This window comes from Aulostomus chinensis, chromosome 2, assembly GCF_037954235.1.
Source record: "Aulostomus chinensis isolate RoL2024-O1b breed Wild chromosome 2, RoL_Achi_v1.0, whole genome shotgun sequence".
Classification (NCBI taxonomy): Eukaryota; Metazoa; Chordata; class Actinopteri; order Syngnathiformes; family Aulostomidae; genus Aulostomus; species Aulostomus chinensis.
In genome coordinates this window covers 5,626,400-5,652,031 of record NC_141321.1, presented here as the reverse complement: position 1 = coordinate 5,652,031, position 25,632 = coordinate 5,626,400, and the positions used below count along the sequence as shown (strand labels likewise).

At 51.6% G+C, this 25,632-nt stretch overlaps 1 protein-coding gene across 1 annotated transcript in view; it reads left to right on the top strand.

Moving 5' to 3' along the window:
* The window catches only part of drd4b (dopamine receptor D4b), a 38,056-nt gene extending 19,019 nt beyond the window's left edge, over window positions 1-19,037 (top strand). The window contains exon 4 of the mRNA XM_086224110.1: window positions 15,775-19,037. Coding sequence (XP_086080236.1) covers window positions 15,775-15,977 — 203 coding nt within the window. The 3' untranslated portion in view covers window positions 15,978-19,037. The remainder of the gene's footprint in view (window positions 1-15,774) is intronic.
* Window positions 19,038-25,632: the final 6,595 nt, after the last annotated feature.

The following is a 25,632-nucleotide window of genomic DNA, read 5'->3' as shown; positions in this document are numbered from 1 at the left end:
CTGAGTGCTGGTGTGAATCGCAGGATCATCAGAGCTGGTCTGAACACATCTCATAGGTAAGAGTAGCGCCTGACTGGCTGGCCAAGTTTTGACTTGATAGATTCTTTTGCAAATCTCCTTGACAGAGATAGAGTAGAGAGACCCCATGCAGCAACATGTGGAGACCGAGGGGCACCACGCAGTTTCTGGTGAACATTGACAACGTCCGCAAACGAGAGCGACAACTGCAACCACAGATTTCCTTCTTGATCTCAAAATGTCAGAACGCAGAAGGTTAGCGAGGTGTGTGTGTGAGTGAGTGTGTGTGTGAGTGAGTGAGTGAGTGAGTGTGTGTGTGAGTGAGTGAGTGAGTGAGTGCGTGTGTGTGTGAGTGTGTGAGCGTGAGTGTGTGTGAGTGCGTGTGTGTGTGAGTGCGTGTGAGCGTGAGTGTGTGTGAGTGAGTGCGTGTGTGAGTGAGTGAGTGAGTGAGTGAGTGTGTGTGTGAGTGTGTGAGCGTGAGTGTGTGTGAGTGCGTGTGTGTGTGAGTGCGTGTGAGTGTGAGTGTGTGTGAGTGAGTGCGTGTGTGAGTGCGTGTGTGTGTGAGTGTGTGAGCGTGAGTGTGTGTGAGTGCGTGTGTGTGTGAGTGCGTGTGAGTGTGTGTGAGTGAGTGTGTGTGTGAGTGAGTGAGTGAGTGAGTGAGTGAGTGAGTGAGTGCGTGTGAGTGTGTGTGAGCGTGAGTGTGTGTGTGAGTGAGTGTGTGTGTGAGTGTGTGTGAGTGTGTGCACGCTCACACGCACTCACACACACTCACGCTCACACGCATTCACACACACTCACGCTCACACACAATCACACGCACTCACACACGCACTCACGCTCACATGCACTCACACACACTCACACACTCACACACGCACTCACGCTCTCACACACTCACGCTCACACACAATCACACACACTCACACACACACGCACTCACACACACTCACACACAATCACACACACTCACTCACTCACTCACTCACTCACACACGCACTCACACACACACGCACTCACACTCACGCTCACACGCACTCACGCTCACACGCACTCACACACACTCACGCACACTCACGCTCACACGCACTCACGCTCACACGCACTCACACACACTCACGCACACTCACGCTCACACGCACTCACGCTCACACGCACTCACACACACACGCACTCACACACACTCACGCTCACACACTCACACACACGCACTCACACACGCACTCACTCACACACACTCACGCTCACACACACTCACGCTCACATGCACTCACACACACTCACGTACTCACACACACTCACGCTCACACGCACTCACGCTCACACGCACTCACACACACACACGCACTCACACACACTCATGCACACTCACGCTCACACGCACTCACGCTCACACGCACTCACACACACTCAGGCACTCACACACACTCACGCACTCACACACGCAGTCACACACACACTCACGCTCACACGGACTCACACACAATCACACACACTCACGCACACTCACACACATTCACGCTCACACACACTCACGCTCACATGCACTCACACACACTCACGTACTCACACACACTCACGCTCACACGCACTCACGCTCACACGCACTCACACACACACACGCACTCACACACACTCATGCACACTCACGCTCACACGCACTCACGCTCACACGCACTCACACACACTCAGGCACTCACACACACTCACGCACTCACACACGCAGTCACACACACACTCACGCTCACACGGACTCACACACAATCACACACACTCACGCACACTCACACACACTCACGCACTCACACACACACGTACTCACACACACTCACGCTCACACGCACTCACACACACTCACGCTCAAATGCACTCACACACACTCACGCTGACACACAATCACACACACTCACGCACTCACAAACACACAGGCACTCACACACACTCCCGCTCACACACACTCACGCACTCAGACACTCACACACACTCACGCTCATACGCACTCACACACACACGCACTCACACACACTCACGCACACACACACACGCACTCACGCACTCACACGCACTCACACACACTCACGCTCACACGCACTCACACACACTCACGCACTCACACACACTCACGCACTCACACACGCACTCACACACACTCACACTCACACGCACTCACACACACTCACGCACACTCACACACACTCACGCACTCACACACACACTCACACGCACTCACACACACTCACACACAATCACACACACTCACGCACTCACACACACAAACGTACTCTCACACACTCACGCTCACACGCACTCACGCACACTCACACACACACACACACGCACTCACACACACTCACGCTCACACGCACTCACACACTCACACACACACGCACTCACACACACACGCACTCACACACACACGCACTCACACACAATCACACACACACTCACGCACTCACACACACACACGCACTCACACACACTCACGCTCACACACTCACGCTCACACACGCTCACACACATTCACACTCACTCACGCTCACACGCACTCACGCACATTCACGCACTCACACACACACACGCACTCACGCACACACAATCACACGCACTCACACACACTCACGCACTCACACGCACTCACACACACTCACGCTCACACGCACCCACGCTCACACGCACTCACACACACTCAGGCACTCACACACACTCACTCACTCACACACGCAGTCACACACACACTCACGCTCACACGCACTCACACACACTCACGCACACTCATGCTCATACGCACTCACACACTCACACACACACGCACTCACACACACTCACGCACACACACACACACGCACTCAAGCAGTCACACGCACTCACACACACACACACACTTACGCTCATACGCACTCACACACACTCACGCACTCACACACACTCACGCACTCACACACGCACTCACACACACACTCACACTCACAGGCACTCACACACACTCACACACAATCACACACACTCACGCACACTCACACACACTCACGCACTCACACACGCACTCACACACACACACTCACACGCACTCACACACACTCACACAATCACACACACTCACGCACTCACACACACACACGTACTCTCACACACTCACGCTCACACGCACTCACGCTCACACGCACTCACACACACTCACGCACACTCACGCACTCACACACACACACGCACTCTCACACACTCACGCTCACACGCACTCACGCTCACACACGCACTCACACACTCACGCTCACACACAATGACACACACACACTCACGCACTCACACACACACACGCACTCACACACACTCACGCTCACACACAATCACACGCACTCACACACACGCACTCACGCTCACACGCGCTCACACACACTCACGCACTCACACACACTCACGCACTCACACACGCAGTCACACACACACTCATGCTCACACGCACTCACACACAATCACACACACTCACGCACACTCACACACACTCACGCACTCACACACACACAAGTACTCACACACACTCACGCTCACACGCACTCACACACACTCACGCTCAAACGCAGTCACACACACTCACGCTGACACACAATCACACACACTCACGCACTCACACACACTAACGCTCAAACGCACTCACACACACTCCCGCTCACACACACTCACTCACTCACACACTCACACACACTCATGCTCATACGCAATCACACACTCACACACACACGCACTCACACACACTCACGCACACACACACACACGCACTCACGCAGTCACACGCACTCACACACACTCACACACACTTACGCTCATCCGCACTCACACACACTCACACAATCACACACACTCACGCACACTCACACACACTCACGCACTCACACACGCCCTCACACACACACTCACACGCACTCACACACAATCACACACACACACTCACGCACTCACACACACGCACTCACACACACTCACGCTCACACGCACTCACGCTCACACGCACTCACGCTCACACGCACTCACACACACTCACGCTCAAACGCAGTCACACACACTCACGCTGACACACAATCACACACACTCACGCACTCACACACACTCACGCTCAAACGCACTCACACACACTCCCGCTCACACACACTCACTCACTCACACACTCACACACACTCATGCTCATACGCACTCACACACTCACACACACACGCACTCACACACACTCACGCACACACACACACACGCACTCACGCAGTCACACGCACTCACACACACTCACACACACTTACGCTCATACGCACTCACACACACTCACACAATCACACACACTCACGCACACTCACGCACTCACACACGCCCTCACACACACACTCACACGCACTCACACACAATCACACAAACACTCACGCACTCACACACACGCACTCACACACACTCACGCTCACACGCACTCACGCTCACACGCACTCACACACACTCACACACACTCACTCACTCACACACACACACGCACTCACACACACTCACGCTCACACACGCACTCACACACACTCACGCTCACACGCACTCACACACACACGCACTCACACACACTCACACACACACACGCACTCACACACACTCACGCACTCACACGCATTCACACACACTCACGCTCACACGCACTCACACACACACGCACTCACACGCACTCACACACACTCACGCTCACACACAATCACACACACACACTCACGCACTCACACACACTCACGCTCACACACAATCACACACACACACTCACGCACTCACACACACACGCACTCACACACACTCACGCTCGCACACGCACTCACACACACTCACGCTCACACGCACTCACACACACTCACACACACTCACGCACTCACACGCACTCACACACTCACGCTCACACGCACTCACACACACTCACGCACTCACACGCACTCACACACACTCACGCTCACACACAATAACACACACACTCACGCACTCACACACGCACGCACTCACACACACTCACGCTCACACGCACTCACGCTCATACGCACTCACACACACTCACGAACTCACACATACACACGCACTCACACACACACTCACGCTCACACGCACTCACACACACTCACGCACACTCACACACTCACGCACACTCACACACACTCACGGTCACACGCACTCACACACACTCACACACACACACACTCACACACACTCACGCTCACACACAATCAGACACATTCACGCACTCACACACACGCACTCACGCACACACACGCACTCACACACACTCACGCACTCACACGCACTCACACACACTTAAGCTCACACGCACCCACGCTCACACGCACTCACACATACTCATGCTCACTCGCACTCACACGCACTCACACACAATCACACACACTCACGCACACTCACACACACTCACGCACTCACACACACACGTACTCACACACACTCACGCTCAAACGCACTCACACATACTCACGCTGACACACAATCACACACACTCACGCACTCACACACACTCACGCTCAAACGCACTCACACACACTCCCGCTCACACACACTCACGCACTCACACACTCACACACACTCATGCTCATATGCACTCACACACTCACAGACACACGCACTCACACACACTCACGCACACACACACACACACACGCACTCAAGCAGTCACACGCACTCACACACACTCACACACACTTACGCTCATACGCACTCACACACACTCACGCACTCATACACACTCACGCACTCACACACACACTCACACACACACTCACACTCACAGGCACTCACACACACTCACACACAATCACACACACTCACACACACTCACGCACTCACACACGCACTCACACACACACTCACTCACACACACTCACACACAATCACACACACTCACGCACTCACACACACACACGTACTCTCACACACTCACGCTCACACACACTCACGCTCACACGCACTCACACACACTCACACACACACACGCACTCACGCACACTCACGCTCACACACACTCACGCTCACACACAATGACACACACACTCACGCACTCACACACACTCACGCACTCACACGCACTCACACACACTCACGCTCACACACAATAACACACACACTCACGCACTCACACACACACGCACTCACACACACTCACGCTCACACGCAGTCACGCTCATACGCACTCACACACACTCACACACACTCACGAACTCACACATACACACGCACTCACACACACACTCACGCTCACACGCACTCACACACACTCACGCACACTCACACACACTCACGCACACTCACACACACTCACGCTCACACGCACTCACACACACTCACACACACACACACTCACACACACTCACGCTCACACACAATCAGACACATTCACGCACTCACACACACGCACTCACGCACACACACACACGCACTCACACACACTCACGCACTCACACGCACTCACACACACTCACGCTCACACGCACCCACGCTCACACGCACTCACACATACTCATGCTCACTCGCACTCACACGCACTCACGCTCACACACACTCACGCTCACACACAATGACACACACACTCACGCACTCACACACACTCACGCACTCACACGCACTCACACACACTCACGCTCACACACAATAACACACACACTCACGCACTCACACACACACGCACTCACACACACTCACGCTCACACGCACTCACGCTCATACGCACTCACACACACTCACGAACTCACACATACACACGCACTCACACACACACTCACGCTCACACGCACTCACACACACTCACGCACACTCACACACACTCACGCACACTCACACACACTCACGCTCACACGCACTCACACACACTCACACACTCACACACACTCACGCTCACACACAATCAGACACATTCACGCACTCACACACACGCACTCACGCACACACACACACGCACTCACACACACTCACGCACTCACACGCACTCACACACACACTCACGCTCACACGCACCCACGCTCACACGCACTCACACATACTCATGCTCACTCGCACTCACACGCACTCACACACAATCACACACACTCACGCACACTCACGCACTCACACACACACGTACTCACACACACTCGCACTCACACACACTCACGCTCAAACGCACTCACAGACACTCACGCTGACACACAATCACACACACTCACGCACTCACACACACTCACGCTCAAACGCACTCACACACACTCCCGCTCACACACCCTCACGCACTCACACACTCACACACACTCATGCTCATACGCACTCACACACTCACAGACACACGCACTCACACACACTCACGCACACACACACACACACACACACGCACTCAAGCAGTCACACGCACTCACACACACTCACACACACTTACGCTCATACGCACTCACACACACTCACGAACTCATACACACTCACGCACTCACACACACACTCACACACACACTCACACTCACAGGCACTCACACACACTCACACACAATCACACACACTCACGCACACTCACACACACTCACGCACTCACACACGCACTCACACACACACTCACTCACACACAATCACACACACTCACGCACTCACACACACACACGTACTCTCACACACTCACGCTCACACGCACTCACGCTCACACGCACTCACACACACTCACGCACTCACACACACACGCACTCACGCACACTCACGCTCACTTACGCACTCACACACACTCACGCTCACACACAATGACACACACACACACTCACGCACTCACACACACACACGCACTCACACACACTCACGCTCACACACACTCACGCTCACACACGCTCACACACAATCACACGCACTCACACACACGCACTCACGCTCACACGCACTCACACACACGCACTCACGCTCACACGCACTCACACACACTCACGATCACACGCACTCACACACACTCACGCTCACACACAATCACACACACTCACGCACTCACACACACACACGCACTCACACACGCACTCACACACACTCCCGCTCACACACACTCACGCTCACATACACTCACGCACTCACGCTCACACACACTCACACACACTCACGCTCACACACTCACGCACTCACACACACTCACACACACACGCACTCACATGCACACACACACACACACGCACTCACACACACTCACGCACTCACACACACTCACGCACTCACGCTCACACGCACTGACACACACTCACGCTCACACACACTCACGCACTCACACATTCACACACACTCATGCTCATATGCACTCACACACTAACACACACACGCACTCACACACACTCACGCACACACACACACACACTCACGCACTCACACACACTCACGCTCACACGCACTCACACACACTCACTCACACACACTCACACGCACTCACATGCACTCACACACACTCACATGCACTCACACACTCACTCACACACACTCACAGTCACACACACGCACTCACACACACTCACGCCCACTCACACACGATCACGCTCACGTGCACTCACACACACTCACACACACGCACTCACACACTCACACTCAAACACACTCACGCTCACACAGGCACTCACACACACTCACGCACTCACACACGCACTCACACACACACTCACGCTCACACGCACTCACACACACTCACGCTCACACGCACTCAAACACACTCACGCACACACACGCTCAAACACAATCACACGCACACACACACGCACTCACGCTCACATGCACTCACGTTCACACGCACTCACACACGCACTCACGCTCACACACACTCACGCTCACTCACGCTCACACACACTCACGCTCACACGCACTCACACACACTCACGCTCTCACGCACTCACGCTCATACGCACTCTCACACTCACACACACACGCACTCACACACACTCACGCTCACACACAATCACACACACACACTCACGCACTCACACACAAACACGCACTCACACACACTCACGCTCACACGCATTCACGCTCACGCACTCACAAACACTGCGTGCGTGTTAGTGTGAGTGAGTGCGTGTGTGTGTGAGTGTGTGTGAGCGTGAGTGTGTGTGAGTGCGTGAGCGTGTGTGAATGCGTGTGTGTGTGAGTGCGTGAGTGTGTGTGAGTGCGTGTGAGCGTGAGTGCGTGTGAGCGTGAGTGTGTGTGAGTGCGTGTGTGTGTGTGAGTGCGTGAGTGTGTGTGAGTGCGTGTGAGCGGGAGTGTGTGTGAGTGCGTGTGTGTGTGAGTGTGTGTGAGTGCGTGAGTGTGTGTGATTGTGTGTGAGCGTGAGTGTGTGTGAGCGTGAGTGCGTGTGTGAGTGCGTGTGAACGTGAGTGCGTGTGAGCGTGAGTGCGTGTGTGTGAGTGCGTGTGATTGTGTTTGAGCGTGTGTGTGCGTGAGTGTGTTTCAGTGCGTGTGAGCGTGAGTGTGTGTGAGTGCGTGTGAGCGTGAGTGTGTGTGTGAGTGCGTGTGTGAGTGCGTGAGTGTGTGTGAGTGCCTGTGTGAGCGTGAGTGTGTTTGAGTGTGAGTGTGTGAGTGCGTGTGTGTGAGTGTGTGTGAGTGCACGTGAGCGTGATCGTGTGTGAGTGGGCGTGAGTGTGTGTGAGTGCGTGTGTGTGAGTGTGTGTGAGTGTGAGTGTGTGTGAGTGAGTGTGTGAGTGCATGTGAGTGTGTGTGAGTGCATGTGAGTGCGTGTGAGTGTGTGTGAGTGAGTGTGTGTGAGTGCGTGTGAGCGTGAGTGTGTGTGAGTGCGTGAGTGTGTGTGAGTGCGTGTGTGTGTGTGTGTGTGAGTGTGTGTGAGTGCGTGTGTGTGTTAGTGTGTGAGTGCATATGAGCATGAGTGTGTGTGAATGTGTGAGTGTGTGTGAGCGTGAGTGTGTGTGAGTGCGTGTGAGCGTGAGTGCGTGAGTGTGTGTGAGTGCGTGAGTGTGTGTGAGTGCGTGTGTGTGTGTGTGTGCATGTGAGTGTGTGTGTGAGTGTGTGTGAGTGCGTGAGTGTGTGTGAGCGTGAGTGTGTGTGAGTGTGTGTGAGCGTGAGTGCGTGAGTGTATGTGAGCGTGAGTGTGTGTGAGTGCGTGTGTGAGTGCGTGTGTGTGTGTGAGTGCGTGTGTGTGTGTGAGTGCGTGAGTGTGTGTGAGTGCGTGTGTGAGTGCGTGTGTGTGTGTGAGTGCGTGTGTGTGTGTGAGTGCGTGAGTGTGTGTGATTGTGTGTGAGCGTGAGTGTGTGTGAGTGCGTGTGATCGTGAGTGTGAGTGTGTGTGAGCGTGTGTGTGTGTGAGTGTGAGTGTGTGTGAGCGTGAGTGTGTGTGAGTGTGTGTGAGCGTGAGTGTGTGTGTGTGAGTGAGCGTGAGTGTGTGTATGTGTGAGCGTGTTTGTGTGTGAGTGTGAGTGTGTGTGAGTGTGTGTGAGTGTGAGTGTGTGTGAGCGTGTGTTTGTGTGAGTGTGAGTGTTTGTGAGTGTGAGTGTGTGTGAGTGTGAGTATGTGTGAGCGTGAGCGTGAGTGTGTGTGAGTGTCAGTGTGTGAGTGAGCGTGAGTGTGTGTGTGTGTGTTCGCCTGAGTGTGTGTGAGTGTGTGTGAGCGTGAGTGTGTGTGAGCGTGTGTTTGTGTGAGTGTGAGTGTTTGTGAGTGTGAGTGTGTGTTAGTGTGAGTGTGTGTGAGCGTGAGTGTGTGTGAGTGTGAGTGTGTGTGAGCGTGTGTGTGTGTGAGTGTGAGTGTGTGTGAGTGTGAGTGTGTGTGAGCGTGTGTTTGTGTGAGTGTGAGTGTTTGTGAGTGTGAGTGTGTGTTAGTGTGAGTGTGTCTGAGCGTGAGTGTGTGTGAGTGTGAGTGTGTGAGTGAGCGTGAGTGTGTGTGTGTGTTCGCCTGAGTGTGTGTGTGTGTGTGAGCGTGAGTGTGTGTGAGTGTGAGTGTGTGTGAGTGTGAGTGTGTGTGAGTGTGAGTGTGTGTGAGCGTGTGTTTGTGTGAGTGTGAGTGTTTGTGTGTGTGAGTGTGTGTGAGTGTGAGTGTGTGTGAGCGTGAGTGTGTGTGAGCGTGAGTGTGTGTGAGTGTGTGAGTGAGCGTGAGTATGTGTGTGTGTGTGTTCGCCTGAGTGTGTGTGAGTGTGTGTGAGCGTGAGTGTGTGTGAGTGTGTGTGAGCGTGTGTTTGTGTGAGTGTGAGTGTTTGTGAGTGTGAGTTAGTGTGAGTGTGTGTGAGTGTGAGTATGTGTGAGCGTGTGTTTGTGTGAGGGTGAGTGTTTGTGAGTGTGAGTGTGTGTTAGTGTGAGTGTGTGTGAGCGTGAGTGTGTGTGAGTGCGTGTGTGTGTGTGTGTGTGTGAGTGTGTGTGAGTGCGTGTGTGTGTTAGTGTGTGAGTGCATATGAGCATGAGTGTGTGTGAATGTGTGAGTGCGTGAGTGTGTGTGAGCGTGAGTGTGTGTGAGTGCGTGAGTGTGTGTGAGTGCGTGTGTGTGTGTGTGTGCATGTGAGTGCGTGTGTGTGTGAGTGTGTGTGAGTGCGTGAGTGTGTGTGAGCGTGAGTGTGTGTGAGTGTGTGTGAGCGTGAGTGCGTGAGTGTATGTGAGCATGAGTGTGTGTGAGTGCGTGTGTGAGTGCGTGTGTGTGTGTGAGTGCGTGAGTGTGTGTGAGTGCGTGTGTGAGTGCGTGTGTGTGTGTGAGTGCGTGTGTGTGTGAGTGTGTGTGATTGTGTGTGAGCGTGAGTGTGTGTGAGTGCGTGTGATCGTGAGTGTGAGTGTGTGTTTGAGCGTGTGTGTGTGTGAGTGTGAGTGTGTGTGAGCGTGAGTGTGTGTGAGTGTGTGTGAGCGTGAGTGTGTGTGTGTGAGTGAGCGTGAGTGTGTGTATGTGTGAGCGTGTTTGTGTGTGAGTGTGAGTGTGTGTGAGTGTGAGTGTGTGTGAGCGTGTGTTTGTGTGAGTGTGAGTGTTTGTGAGTGTGAGTGTGTGTGAGTGTGTGAGTGAGCGTGAGTGTGTGTGTGTGTTCGCCTGAGTGTGTGTGAGTGTGTGTGAGCGTGAGTGTGTGTGAGCGTGTGTTTGTGTGAGTGTGAGTGTTTGTGAGTGTGAGTGTGTGTTAGTGTGAGTGTGTGTGAGCGTGAGTGTGTGTGAGTGTGAGTGTGTGTGAGCGTGTGTGTGTGTGAGTGTGAGTGTGTGTGAGTGTGAGTGTGTGTGAGCGTGTGTTTGTGTGAGTGTGAGTGTTTGTGAGTGTGAGTGTGTGTTAGTGTGAGTGTGTCTGAGCGTGAGTGTGTGTGAGTGTGAGTGTGTGAGTGAGCGTGAGTGTGTGTGTGTGTTCGCCTGAGTGTGTGTGTGAGTGTGAGTGTGAGTGTGTGTGAGTGTGAGTGTGTGTGAGCGTGTGTTTGTGTGAGTGTGAGTGTGTGTGAGCGTGAGTGTGTGTGAGCGTGAGTGTGTGTGAGTGTGAGTGTGTGAGTGAGCGTGAGTGTGTGTGTGTTCGCCTGAGTGTGTGTGAGTGTGTGTGAGCGTGAGTGTGTGTGAGTGTGTGTGAGCGTGTGTTTGTGTGAGTGTGAGTGTTTGTGAGTGTGAGTTAGTGTGAGTGTGTGTGAGTGTGAGTATGTGTGAGCGTGTGTTTGTGTGAGTGTGAGTGTTTGTGAGTGTGAGTGTGTGTGAGTGTGAGTGTGTGTGAGCGTGAGTGTGTGAGTGTGAGTGTGTGAGTGAGCGTGAGTGTGTGTGTGTGTTCGCCTGAGTGTGTGTGAGTGTGTGTGAGCGTGAGTGAGTGTGAGTGTGTGTGAGCGTGAGTGTGTGTGAGTGTGAGTGTGTGTGAGCGTGTGTGTGTGTGAGTGTGAGTGTGTGTGAGTGTGAGTGTGTGTGAGTGTGAGTGTGTGTGAGCGTGTGTTTGTGTGAGTGTTTGTGAGTGTGAGTTAGTGTGAGTGTGTGTGAGTGTGAGTATGTGTGAGCGTGTGTTTGTGTGAGTGTGAGTGTTTGTGAGTGTGAGTGTGTGTTAGTGTGAGTGTGTGTGAGTGTGAGTGTGTGTGAGCGTGAGTGTGTGAGTGTGAGTGTGTGAGTGAGCGTGAGTGTGTGTGTTCGCCTGAGTGTGTGTGAGTGTGTGTGAGCGTGAGTGAGTGTGAGTGTGTGTGAGCGTGAGTGTGTGTGAGTGTGAGTGTGTGTGAGCGTGTGTGTGTGTGAGTGTGAGTGTGTGTGAGTGTGAGTGTGTGTGAGTGTGAGTGTGTGTGAGCGTGTGTTTGTGTGAGTGTGAGTGTTTGTGAGTGTGAGTGTGTGTGAGCGTGAGTGTGTGTGAGCGTGAGTGTGTGTGAGTGTGAGTGTTTGTGAGCGTGAGGGTGTGTGAGCGTGAGTGTGTGTGAGTGTGTGTGAGCGTGAGTGAGTGTGAGTGTGTGTGAGCGTGTGTTTGTGTGAGCGTGTGTTTGTGTGAGTGTGAGTGTTTGTGAGTGTGAGTGTGTGTGAGCGTGAGTGTGTGTGAGCGTGAGTGTGTGTGAGTGTGTGAGTGAGCGTGAGTGTGTGTGTGTGTGTGTTCGCCTGAGTGTGTGTGAGTGTGTGTGAGCGTGAGTGTGTGTGAGTGTGTGTGAGCGTGTGTTTGTGTGAGTTTGAGTGTTTGTGAGTGTGAGTTAGTGTGAGTGTGTGTGAGTGTGAGTATGTGTGAGCGTGTGTTTGTGTGAGTGTGAGTGTGTGTTAGTGTGAGTGTGTGTGAGCGTGAGTTTGTGTGAGTGTGAGTGTTTGTGAGTGTGAGTGTGTGTGAGTGTGAGTGTGTGTGAGCGTGAGTGTGTGAGTGTGAGTGTGTGAGTGAGCGTGAGTGTGTGTGTGTGTTCGCCTGAGTGTGTGTGAGTGTGTGTGAGCGTGAGTGAGTGTGAGTGTGTGTGAGCGTGAGTGTGTGTGAGTGTGAGTGTGTGTGAGCGTGTGTGTGTGTGAGTGTGAGTGTGTGTGAGTGTGAGTGTGTGTGAGTGTGAGTGTGTGTGAGCGTGTGTTTGTGTGAGTGTTTGTGAGTGTGAGTTAGTGTGAGTGTGTGTGAGTGTGAGTATGTGTGAGCGTGTGTTTGTGTGAGTGTGAGTGTTTGTGAGTGTGAGTGTGTGTTAGTGTGAGTGTGTGTGAGTGTGAGTGTGTGTGAGCGTGAGTGTGTGAGTGTGAGTGTGTGAGTGAGCGTGAGTGTGTGTGTTCGCCTGAGTGTGTGTGAGTGTGTGTGAGCGTGAGTGAGTGTGAGTGTGTGTGAGCGTGAGTGTGTGTGTGAGTGTGTGTGAGCGTGTGTGTGTGTGAGTGTGAGTGTGTGTGAGTGTGAGTGTGTGTGAGTGTGAGTGTGTGTGAGCGTGTGTTTGTGTGAGTGTGAGTGTTTGTGAGTGTGAGTGTGTGTGAGCGTGAGTGTGTGTGAGCGTGAGTGTGTGTGAGTGTGAGTGTTTGTGAGCGTGAGTGTGTGTGAGCGTGAGGGTGTGTGAGCGTGAGTGTGTGTGAGTGTGTGTGAGCGTGAGTGAGTGTGAGTGTGTGTGAGCGTGTGTTTGTGTGAGCGTGTGTTTGTGTGAGTGTGAGTGTTTGTGAGTGTGAGTGTGTGTGAGCGTGAGTGTGTGTGAGCGTGAGTGTGTGTGAGTGTGAGTGTGTGAGTGAGCGTGAGTGTGTGTGTGTGTGTTCGCCTGAGTGTGTGTGAGTGTGTGTGAGCGTGAGTGTGTGTGAGTGTGTGTGAGCGTGTGTTTGTGTGAGTTTGAGTGTTTGTGAGTGTGAGTTAGTGTGAGTGTGTGTGAGTGTGAGTATGTGTGAGCGTGTGTTTGTGTGAGTGTGAGTGTGTGTTAGTGTGAGTGTGTGTGAGCGTGAGTGTGTGTGAGCGTGAGTGTGTGTGTGTGAGTGTGTGAGTGAGCGTGAGTGTGTGTGTGTGTGTGTGTTCGCCTGAGTGTGTGTGAGTGTGTGTGAGCGTGAGTGAGTGTGAGTGTGTGTGAGCGTGAGTGTGTGTGAGTGTGAGTGTGTGTGAGCGTGTGTGTGTGTGAGTGTGAGTGAGTGTGAGTGTGTGTGAGCGTGTGTTTGTGTGAGTGTGAGTGTTTGTGAGTGTGAGTGTGTGTGAGCGTGAGTGTGTGTGAGTGTGAGTGTTTTTGAGCGTGAGTGTGTGTGAGCGTGAGGGTGTGTGAGCGTGAGTGTGTGTGAGTGTGTGTGAGCGTGAGTGAGTGTAAGTGTGTGTGAGCGTGTGTTTGTGTGAGTGTGAGTGTTTGTGAGTGTGAGTGTGTGTGAGCGTGAGTGTGTGTGAGCGTGAGTGTGTGAGTGAGCGTGAGTGTGAGTGTGTGAGTGAGTGTGTCAGTTTCATATAACCCTGCAGCAGAAAGCTCGCTGCCTGCGAGCCTCAGCCGTGTTGAGGGAAGCCCCTCGTGTGCTGGCACTCTTCTTGGCTAACAGGAGAGCTTTGCTGCTCCTAAGTGTCTGAATTAAAGGTCTGTGGGTCACACAGCCTGAAAATATTCCGATGTTTGATCCGTGGAATGAAATAAGTCAGGAAACTCCACCCTGGTGAATCTCAAAACAATTTTATTTTTTAAAAAAAATGGTAGTTGTAAGAAGTGCATAACTACAACTCTCACCTGCATTATTTCCCATCTTACATGGCAGTCTGACTTCACCCTTCCTCACGTGAGTGTCATAGTTTGATTGACAGCCCTCCTTGATTTCTTGCTGATAAAAGCCAGATTTCCTAGCATGTGAAACTTCAGTCCCTCAAAGTGGTTTATCAGGGCACCCTCAGTGGGACTGGGGAGAAACAGATGTGGGTGGAATTCAGGGATGGTCATCACTCTGATGCTCCTGCTCATGTTTCAGGTTGTTTCCTGTTCTGCTGGACTCCGTTCTTTGTGGTGCACACGACGCGAGCCTTGTGCTTCACCTGCGACATCCCGCCTGGCCTGATGAGCACGGTCACCTGGCTGGGTTACGTGAACAGTGCGCTCAACCCCATCATCTACACCATCTTCAACACAGAGTTCAAGAAGTTCTTCAAGAAATGTTTCTGGAGCTGCTGCTGATGCATGAAAGGAAGGAACTGAGAGGTCTTGCAGCTCAGAGGGGAACATAAAACACACATTTGGGAGCATTCACGGCATGAATGGGAAGTCTCTAAGAAACCAATCAACGAACTGTTGTGCTGCCAGCAGGATGTGGATTCTGATGTCTGGCTGATGAGGAAACAAGCACCTTGCAACAGTTCCTGCTGATAAAAAATGGCTTTCGTTCCACTTTGTCCTTTTATGTTGTGCTTTTTTGACCAGCTCTCATGAGCACACCAGTAATGTTACTTGCTGGGTTTATAAAAGCTGAGTTCAGTTTGAGGAGCAGAGACTCTCCCCGTTTGAAACCCTTTCAGGACTTCCTGTCCTCTGTGGAGTGTTTGAACGAGCCTCGCTGGCTCTGCCGTTTCCAGCAGAAGATGTGGGATTTGTGCAGAGCAGAAAAAGGGAAGAGAACCTGGAAAGATGAACTCGGGCCATTAAATGTCCACAACGCAGAAATGAGCTGGAACATACCGGAATGCCACATAGCTGATCCCCGTCACTGACAGCACGATGTCAGTCATGGAGCTCCACTTCCTTGTAGTGAGGGACGTTCTGGGAGACTCCCGCTTTTGCCTTCAATAGCCTGATGGACTGCTGCTCTTCTGTCTGTGGCAGCTTGCACAGCTCTGCAGGGAGCACCGCTCCATCAGCCTGCCAGTGCCCTGTTTGATGGAGGCAGGCGGACCCGAGCGCAGAGGTCGGCAGGATCGTGTCTGCGGTTTTATGTAGAAAAACAAAAGAAAAAAACAAGGAATAAAACTTATGGCAAGAGAGAAGACAGGCGTCAAGAAACTATCTGATGACTGAAAAACTCACGGAACTAAAATAAAAGTGAAAAAAGCAAATGAGACATAGAAAAACACGAGTGGCTGAGCAAGACAAAGGAATTCCAAGAAGATACAACACGAGGGCAGGACTTTTGAGTAGACAAGACAAGTAATACACCAAAAAATACAGCAGCAGTGCATCCGGGAATTTGTGAAAATCTAAAATTAAATACATTCATAAAAAAACTTGAAACAGAAAAAATCAACTGTCCTAGACAGAAAACAAAATGTCTAAAAGAGAAACGTTGGACATGCAGTCGCCGAAGGTCACAAATTAAAGATACAGGGGAACTAAAAATCACCCTGGTTTGCCAAGAGGTTGAAGTTCCAGGACCGAGCCAGTAGACGGCAGGAGCCAGGAACACCGAGGGTCTTCAACCCAGTAAAATGAAGAAAATCTTGATCTGGTTTCTAAGTCGTTGACCTGAAGCGCAGAGATGGTGGGATGGACGGTTGGTCCTCGTGCTGCCTGAGGCTCCATGCTGGGTGGATATTTAGGAGAGCACATCAAATCACCCAGATGGACTCACTTCCTCCATGAGCTGCATGGGAAGAAGTAGAAGTACTGCATGTCCAAGGTGGGACACGGTGTCATCTCATGACTTCGGCTCCACAGGACAGGTTTAAGTGATTTTGTCATCCATACAAGATTGTGTAGATGCCTTCAACTCAAAGAAGCCTCAGGCCCTGAATTCTGAGGAGGATTCCCAGCAGCGCTGATGAGAAGAGACTCGTCATTCCTAAGGTGCCAGGAACACGTGACACATTCAGAGGTTTCTAGAAGGCTCATCACGTCATTCAGGACAGACGCACCTCCACTCTCAAGAGGAGCACACAGCTGCACGCAACACTGGACTGACACACAGACACACACTGATGGTCGCTGCGGCTGGAGCCACACTGGAGCGCGGCACTTGATCTGTCTCAATGAGGGGTGGGAGGGTCGAACGGCTGCTGGGGCCTGGACCAGGGAGGAGGCGTCAGCATCAAACGAGTTGGGGGAGGTGCAGGTCACAGCGCGTGCTCTCAGTGACTCTTTAGGTGTGCTGCTGTTGGTGACTGTTAGTTGATGAGAGAGACCAACCTTGCAAGTCCAACTTTTGAAGTTCCCTGGCAGGTGGTGTCACAGGAGGGTGGATGAGCCCTGCTTGCCCTGGCAGCACCAGTCCGGGAAACCGCCCAGCAAACACCGATCCAATCAAGTCAACGTCCCACAAAGCTTGTAGCAAGCCGACATGGTTGCCGTGGTATCATTGCTGTAGTCTCTCTGTGGCCACGCCCACCGTGACAGGAGGGAATGAAATTCAGCTCAAGAAGGTTCATAAATCCCAAAGCTCAAGTCCAAGTCTGTGTCAGGTCTTTGGGGGATGACCCCCCTTGGAGCAGGAGGTCCAGGAGAAACACGACGTCTGGCTGGAGGTTCACGACCAACTTGATGCCAAATGTCTCTGAAAGACTCTTGAGGCTCTTTACTCCGTGGAGACGCATCTACACGCGGCCAATGGCAGCTGGTTGTGAGTTTACACGGGAGGAGGAGGAGGAACGCCGTCAGCCTCTCACCGGTCACGTCAGGATGTTCCATCGTCACGCCGTCTCCCGCCTGCTTTTCTGTCAGCGTGTTTTCAAGTGATGACCACATACCATTTCCCTCCTGCTATTGTGACCTAACCATGATTTCTGACAAGAAAGGCCTTGTTCTAAAAATGTCACTTGTCTCTAAAACTGGTTGTCTTGATGTTTCAGACAGTGAAGCCAAAGTTAGACTTGAGTTTAATGACAAGAGCCGTGGGAGCCTCCCTTAGGCTAACAGCAGGAGGAGCGACGCTTGATCATGAGATATGAACTGAAATAATTCAAATGTCATCTTCTCATTATTAGATTTCATGACTGAAACTTCATGTATCATTTTGTATTTCCTGTCGACAGAACTGAATTCATTTTTTGCTTGTGAGTGAAATAATCTCAAAGGCAAAAGTCAAATTTGCTTGTTAGCGTTTCTTGAAAAAGATCTCGATGTGGTGTGAAGGAGAACCTTTAATCGCTGGGATGCCACACGTGAAGCAGTCATTTCAACACAAATCCTCAGCAAAAAATGTTCATTTGGTGGAACAGTTCTCACTTCGTTGATCAGCACAAACTGAATGATTTGAATACGAACTCAAGAAACATTTCCTGTGACAGCACAAAGATAAAGATGCGAGCTGACGAGGGTTTAATGTACCCTGTATCTTCAGTCTCCAAATGCTGCATTAAAAAGCTTCGTATGTCAATAAAATTCAGTACTTTTTTTGTGAATGATGTTTGTCATATTTTCCTCATTATTCCAAACCAAGCAGACTGTTTGTACACGCACCTGCATATCAACATGATAAACAGGAAGAGTTTCCTTCTCGGGACGTGATTCGCTTCATTAAATGTGTTTGTGGAGGGAACCCCCCACTGCTCCGAAACCGTGGGTCGATTATGTCATTTTTTTATTGATAGAAAACATACCCTAATTTCTTGATAAGTGAAGTCGACATAGACAGAAGTGACTTGAACGGTCTTGCCTCCTTCAGCTGCAGGCTCTTCTCATCCATCGCAGCGTACAACTCAACAACCTCAGGAATCACGGCGATGTCGTTCCGTTTTAAAGAGAGACGATGACTCTTGACGTCATTTGCTTTCATGACGATGTGAATGGACTCGACCAGAGAGTGTTTGCAGATTCGTCATTATTCTTTTGTCACATTGTGTGAAGAGCGGTCCTCTGTTCTGAGTCTGCCTGACTGCAGCCGTGCGGTCCTTCAAACCTCCACTGCCGTATCATCCACCTTTTCTGTGGGAACTGTTCTAGTGAAGCGCACCACCTTTCTTAACCGTCATGTGCCCTTCAGCTGGAGCTCTTTGTGTGCCAGCGTGGATCAACCACCACTGTCACTGGAGGACATCAGAGTTCCCCAGGCTCAGGGGGGCACCCCGAAGGTAAATGGACTCATTGTGACCTCGTGCCTTTCCAGCGTGGAGGCACTTGAAGCCCTTTAGGGTGTCTCATTCACTGTGACAGAGGAAGCCTCCATGCTAGGAGCCAACCTACTCAGCAGGAGTCTTGCTCAAGGACAGTTACAACAGTCACCGGGGGCAGGTGAGACTCGGACCAGCAACGAGACAGCGACTTGACCTCAGAGCTGTAGCCTCACACTTCACCCTACAAAGTGACAGCAGTGCAGGATCAAATTTCAAGCAGCACTGACGCGACTGCGTCTCTCGTCCAGGGGGACGTCGGAGTGAAGCGCTGGCCGTCCACGTCGCTGTTTGGCTCTGAACAGGCAAGGCAAGGCAATTTTATTTGTATAGCCTGTTTTCCCCACCAGTTTGTCTCCAGGCTTCATGGCATCATAACAACATCCTCTGCCCTCAGAGCCTCACATCGACTGAGGAGAAACTCCATAGAAAACCTTGAACAGGGAAAAATGGGAGAAACCTCAGGGTGAGGAGGGGAGGAGGATCCCTCACCAGGAGGGACAGACGTGCAGGAGATGTTGGTACAGACAAGAAAACAGTTTATAACACAGAATGGAGGAAACATGGAAATGTTAAGAACAGCTGAAGAAGGAAGCTTCTGGAAGGGGAGGCAGGGAGAGCAAGCCAGCTTGATGGGGGACTGGATGGTAGACTGGTTCATGGAAGGGGAGGCAGGGAGAGCAAGCCAGCTTGATGGGGGACTGGATGGTAGACTGGTTCATGGGAGGGGAGGCAGGGAGAGCAAGCCAGCTTGATGGGGGACTGGATGGTAGACTGGTTCATGGAAGGGGAGGCAGGGAGAGCAAGCCAGCTTGATGGGGGACTGGATGGTAGACTGGTTCATGGAAGGGGAGGCAGGGAGAGCAAGCCAGCTTGATGGGGGACTGGATGGTAGACTGGTTCATGGAAGGAGAGGCAGGGAGAGCAGGGCAGCTTGATGGGGGACTGGATGGTAGACTGGTTCATGGGAGGGGAGGCAGGGAGAGCAAGCCAGCTTGATGGGGGACTGGATGGCAGACTGGTTCATGGAAGGGGAGCGCAGGCCGGTGTAACAGTAGGGAATAAGGGGGGGGGGGCGATGCAGGCGGCGGTTGGAGCTCTGGTGGATCTGTGGAAACACAGAGAGACTGCGAGACACCAAGGCCAAACTACAAAGTGCAACAAGTAGTGGTGATGACAGTTCCAAAAATGTGCAGGGAGGAGAGGAGGAGAGGAGGGGAGGAGAGGAGAGGAGGGAAGGGCTCCATGTAACCTGATGTGTCCCCCAGCAGTCTAAGCCTGTAGCAGCATAGCTATCAATGGTTCAGAGCTACCTGAACCAGTCCTGACTGAAGGCTCTGTCATAAAGGAAGGTCTTAAGCCTGGACTTAAACGTAGTTAAAGTGTCTGCCTCTCTGACCCATGGAGAGATGCTGGTTCCACAGTAAAGGAACCGGTACCTGAAGGCTCTACCTCCCAGTCTGTTTTTATTGATACTGGGAGTCACTAACAGACCTGCATTCTGGGAGCGGAGTGCTCTGGTGGGACAGTAGGGACTAATGAGCTCTTTCAAATAGGATGGAGCTTCATCATTGAGAGCCTTATAAGTTAGCAGAAGGACTTTGAAGTCGATTCTAGATCCTACAGGAAGCCAGTGGAGAGAAGCTAAAGTGGGAGAGATGTGTTCTCTCTTCTTAACTCCCGTCAAAACCCTCGCTGCAGCGTTCTGGACCAGCTGGAGACTCTTTAGAGAGTATTTAGGACATCCTGACAGGAGAGAGTTGCAGTAGTCCAGCCGAGAAGTGATAAATGCATGCACCAGTTTGTCAGCATCACTCTGGGAAAGGATGTTCCTAATCTTAGCGATACTTCGCAGATGGAAGAAGGCGGTCCTGGTCACATGATTTATGTGGGAGCTGAAGGAAAGGTCCTGGTCAAAAATGACCCCAAGGTTCCTTGCAGTTGTCCTCTGGGTCAGGGTGATGCCATCTAGAGTAGAGATCCGATTCAAGAGTGTGTCCCTGTGGTGTTTAGGTCCAAACATGATGACCTCAGTTTGATCTGAATTTAGCAGTAAGAAGTTAGAAGACATCCAGGATTTAATGTCTTTCAGGCAGTCTAGCAGATTAGTAAACTGGCTTGTGTCGTCTGGCTCCATCGACCAGTAAAGTTGTGTGTCATCCTCATAACAGTGGAAGTTGATCGAGTGCTTCCGGATTATGTCACCTAATGGGAGCATGGAAAGAGTGAAGAGAATCGGTCCTAAAACTGAACCCTGTGGTCCACCATATGTGACTCTGCTGTACTCTGAATGGTCATTATTAACATGAACAAACTGAAACCTGTCAGATAAGTAGGACTTAAACCATTTTAGGGCAGTTCCTTTAATCCCAATGTCATGGTCTAGTCTCTGTAGCAGGATGCTGTGGTCGATGGTGTCAAATGCAGCACTGAGGTCCAAAAGGACAGAGACGAGACCTCTGTCTGAAGCTGTAAGAAGATCAGTAGAGACTCTGACCAGTGCTGGTTCAGTGCTATGGTGTCCCTGAATCCAGACTGGAAGGCTTCAAACAGGTGACTGAAGGTGGGCTGCAGCAGATGCATTTGTTCCTTGAAGTATGTCCCTCCTGCTGCAGAAGTGCACTCTCGTTACACAAAATAGTGGGAGCCTCCCCGACAACAACAACAACAACAACAAACAGCTCAAGTGAATATTACGGCGTAACAAGGTACGTACACACACTGCTCTCTACTTGAACAGGAGGCCTTTGCAGATGTTTGATTGTGCAAATACAAGGAAGTTCATGAGAGCCACTCCTGCTTGGTGCATGAAGGTTAAAAATACATAACCATGCTTGTTGGTTTGTTTTTTAAAAGCACATCATGAAGAAATTGCACACTCAACTCAGGGCAGACAATAAAGTCCTGAAACCTAAATGTTCTTTAAAAAGTTATTGCACAGCTCGTACCTTCCATCTGCCCAGGCCACAGGGTTACCAGCACGAGGGGGGGGCACTGACGCCGTTTCCATGACGAGAGCTTAGAGCAGGGGTGTCCAAACTGGTCCAGTAAGGGCCGGTGTGGCTGCCGGTTTTCATTCGAACCCAGCAAAAGCAACACCTGATCCAACAAATGAGCTGTGAGGACACAGCTTGGTTGATTTAAGTAGAATCAGGTGTTGCTTTTGCTGGGTTGGAATGAAAACCTGCAGCCACAGCGGCCCTTACTGGACCAGTCTGAGACCCCTGGTTTAGAGTATGAATGGACTCAGGAGAAGAAACTGCTCATGAGTCTGGTGCTTGGTACTTTACTGACCTCTGGTGTCCTGGAGGTCAGACAGTGAGGCGGCAATTGATGGTTGTTAAGATCTGGTCCTTTTTTGTGCTGCCCTAAGACCATCCATCCCTCCATCCACCCATCCCTCCATCCATGTTCCCTCTCTTCTCCTGTTGAGGGTGGTGGGGGTGGAGCCTATCCCAGCAGCCTTCCCAGAGCCCACCCTCCTCCTTCAGGATGTAGGATCGTTTTAAAACGTCATTCGTATCAACAGATTTTGATGATTTTTAAAAATGCATCAGTATCAATGTCGGCTGTGTCTCTGTGGGTTATTATGGGGTCTGGAGGAATTCTCGGCCAGAAGGAAATGTTAACATTGAAGAAAGCATTGTGGTGAAAATGAAGGCCAACACAATGTTGACTGCAGCAGAGACAGCAGTTGGTACACCCACTCTGTTTGGTTGGGCCTTTTCCCATATTTGCTTTCTCGTGAACTCAGGCTGCATTTTGCAAAAGTGTGAGCACATTTTAATACTGTGGCAGCGGGAAGCCGCTGGACGCCTCCACCTTTACCCAGGCTCAGCTCCATCTGCTCCGCACCCATGAGTCAAGCTGCGCTACATAACTGCTGTCTTCTTCTTCACGCACTCTCACACAGTCATCAGGTTCTATCAGCTGGCTTCAAGGCTCAAAGATCCACAGGTGCCATCCATTCAGCTAGCTAGCTAGCTTTGACTTCACTTGCTACATTTGTGTTAAAACCACTGAAGTTGCCCCTGACCAGTGGTATGGTAGCGTCTGACCAGTATGACCATATGGAAATGTGGGCAAACACTTGTTCAGCTGCTGGGAATGATGTGAATTTTTCGAGGGAAAGTTCTGACTGGTGGATTGGTGCCAGAGGTCGGCACAGCGACACGGTGAAGTAAGGGCAGTAATGATGCAGGTCTGTTCACAGACCCCCGAGTGGCGGCGCTCTGACCCCTGAGGAGGAATGATGACCTCATTCAACATAATGAGCCATCCCTGTGAGAATCCCAGTGACTCACCCAGGGAAGCAAACTCCTTTTTCCTGGCTGTTTATTATCAGGGTTTGTCATTTAATGGACCTTTTCTTGTTAGCAGCTTGTTAGCAACACGCCAAAAATACATCTTCATCGACCGGGCGCAAAGGAGAGGTGGAAATTGGAGGAAAGTGTGAGTGTTGCAAAGCTGAAGTGTGTGTTAAACTCTGCAATGATCCTCAGATCACCCACAACACGTGAGTCACAGAGCGCCAAACCGTGACTGACTCACTCGTTCACATGCGCTCAGTTGTTCTGTGTTCAAGGGAACTGTGTTAGGCAGCACTGGGAACGACCATGATGATGAGATTCAGGATACTGGGCTCCAACATTCCCGAGGACATGGATCCACAAGTTCCCACTCATCCGTCCATCACCCCTCCATCCCTCCCTGTTCCCCCTCTTCTCCTGTTGAGGGTGGTGGGGGTGGAGCCTATCCCAGCAGCCTTCCCCCTGGACAGGTCACCAGTCCATGGCAGGGCCAACACATAGAGACAGACAACCATTGGCTCTCCCAGCCACGCCTACGGTCAATTTAGAGTCTGGATTAACCTGGTCCCTCTTGATGTCTTTGGACTGTGGAGGAAGCTGGAGTACCAGAGAGAACCCAGCAGGAACAGGGAGAACATGGAGACTCACCCAGAAAGACCCCGTGCTGCAGCCGGGGCTCCACCCACAACCTTCTTGATGGGGGGCCGCAGTGAGGACCACTGCTCCACCCACAACCTTCTTGCTGGGGGCCACAGTGAGGACCACTGCTCCACCAGGCTGGCCTCCACCAGTTTCCAGGTTTGCGTTTCTGTTTGGATTTCAGCCATCAGGAGGACCTCTGGTGTTCTGGACTCCTGACCTCACTTTTAGTTCAATATTACAATCATAATGAAATCACTGGGCACCACGCTTTGTTGTGCTGTGACGTACCGCGAGTCATGATGTGAGCATGTCCACGTCACTGTGACCCTGATCATGTGGTCATAAGCAAAAGTAGCCACTTTCTACCTCAAACCCAAGCTAGCAGAAGTCAGGCGTGATATCTTTGCCAATCCACTTCCATGATGTCTGACAAGTGTTTACATTAAAAACATCCAAATCAAAGTTTACCACCAAATGTTTCAGCACACCTTGGAGAAGCGACTTGGTTGGAGGGAACACAAACATGTATCGACCTGTATACTTGGAAGTTAAGGTGATTCTGAGCCACATTTCCAGGACTACTCTCAAATTTTCTGGCTTTCAATCCCTTTTCCAGGCCTTGAAACTGCTCCTGTCAGACTCCAGGCCGTATGCAGGTCTGTCATGACCATACGAAGCAGACACGAACCAGGATGTGATCCGTCTCTGCACCAAGTGACCAGTTCACCAGCGTTCATGTGAGCTCATTGAGTCTAGCAACACAACGCAGACGCTTGATGCAGACTGACTGCAGCAAAGGACAAGGACCAAATCCAGGAAACAAGCCTGGCATTTATTTATCCAAAG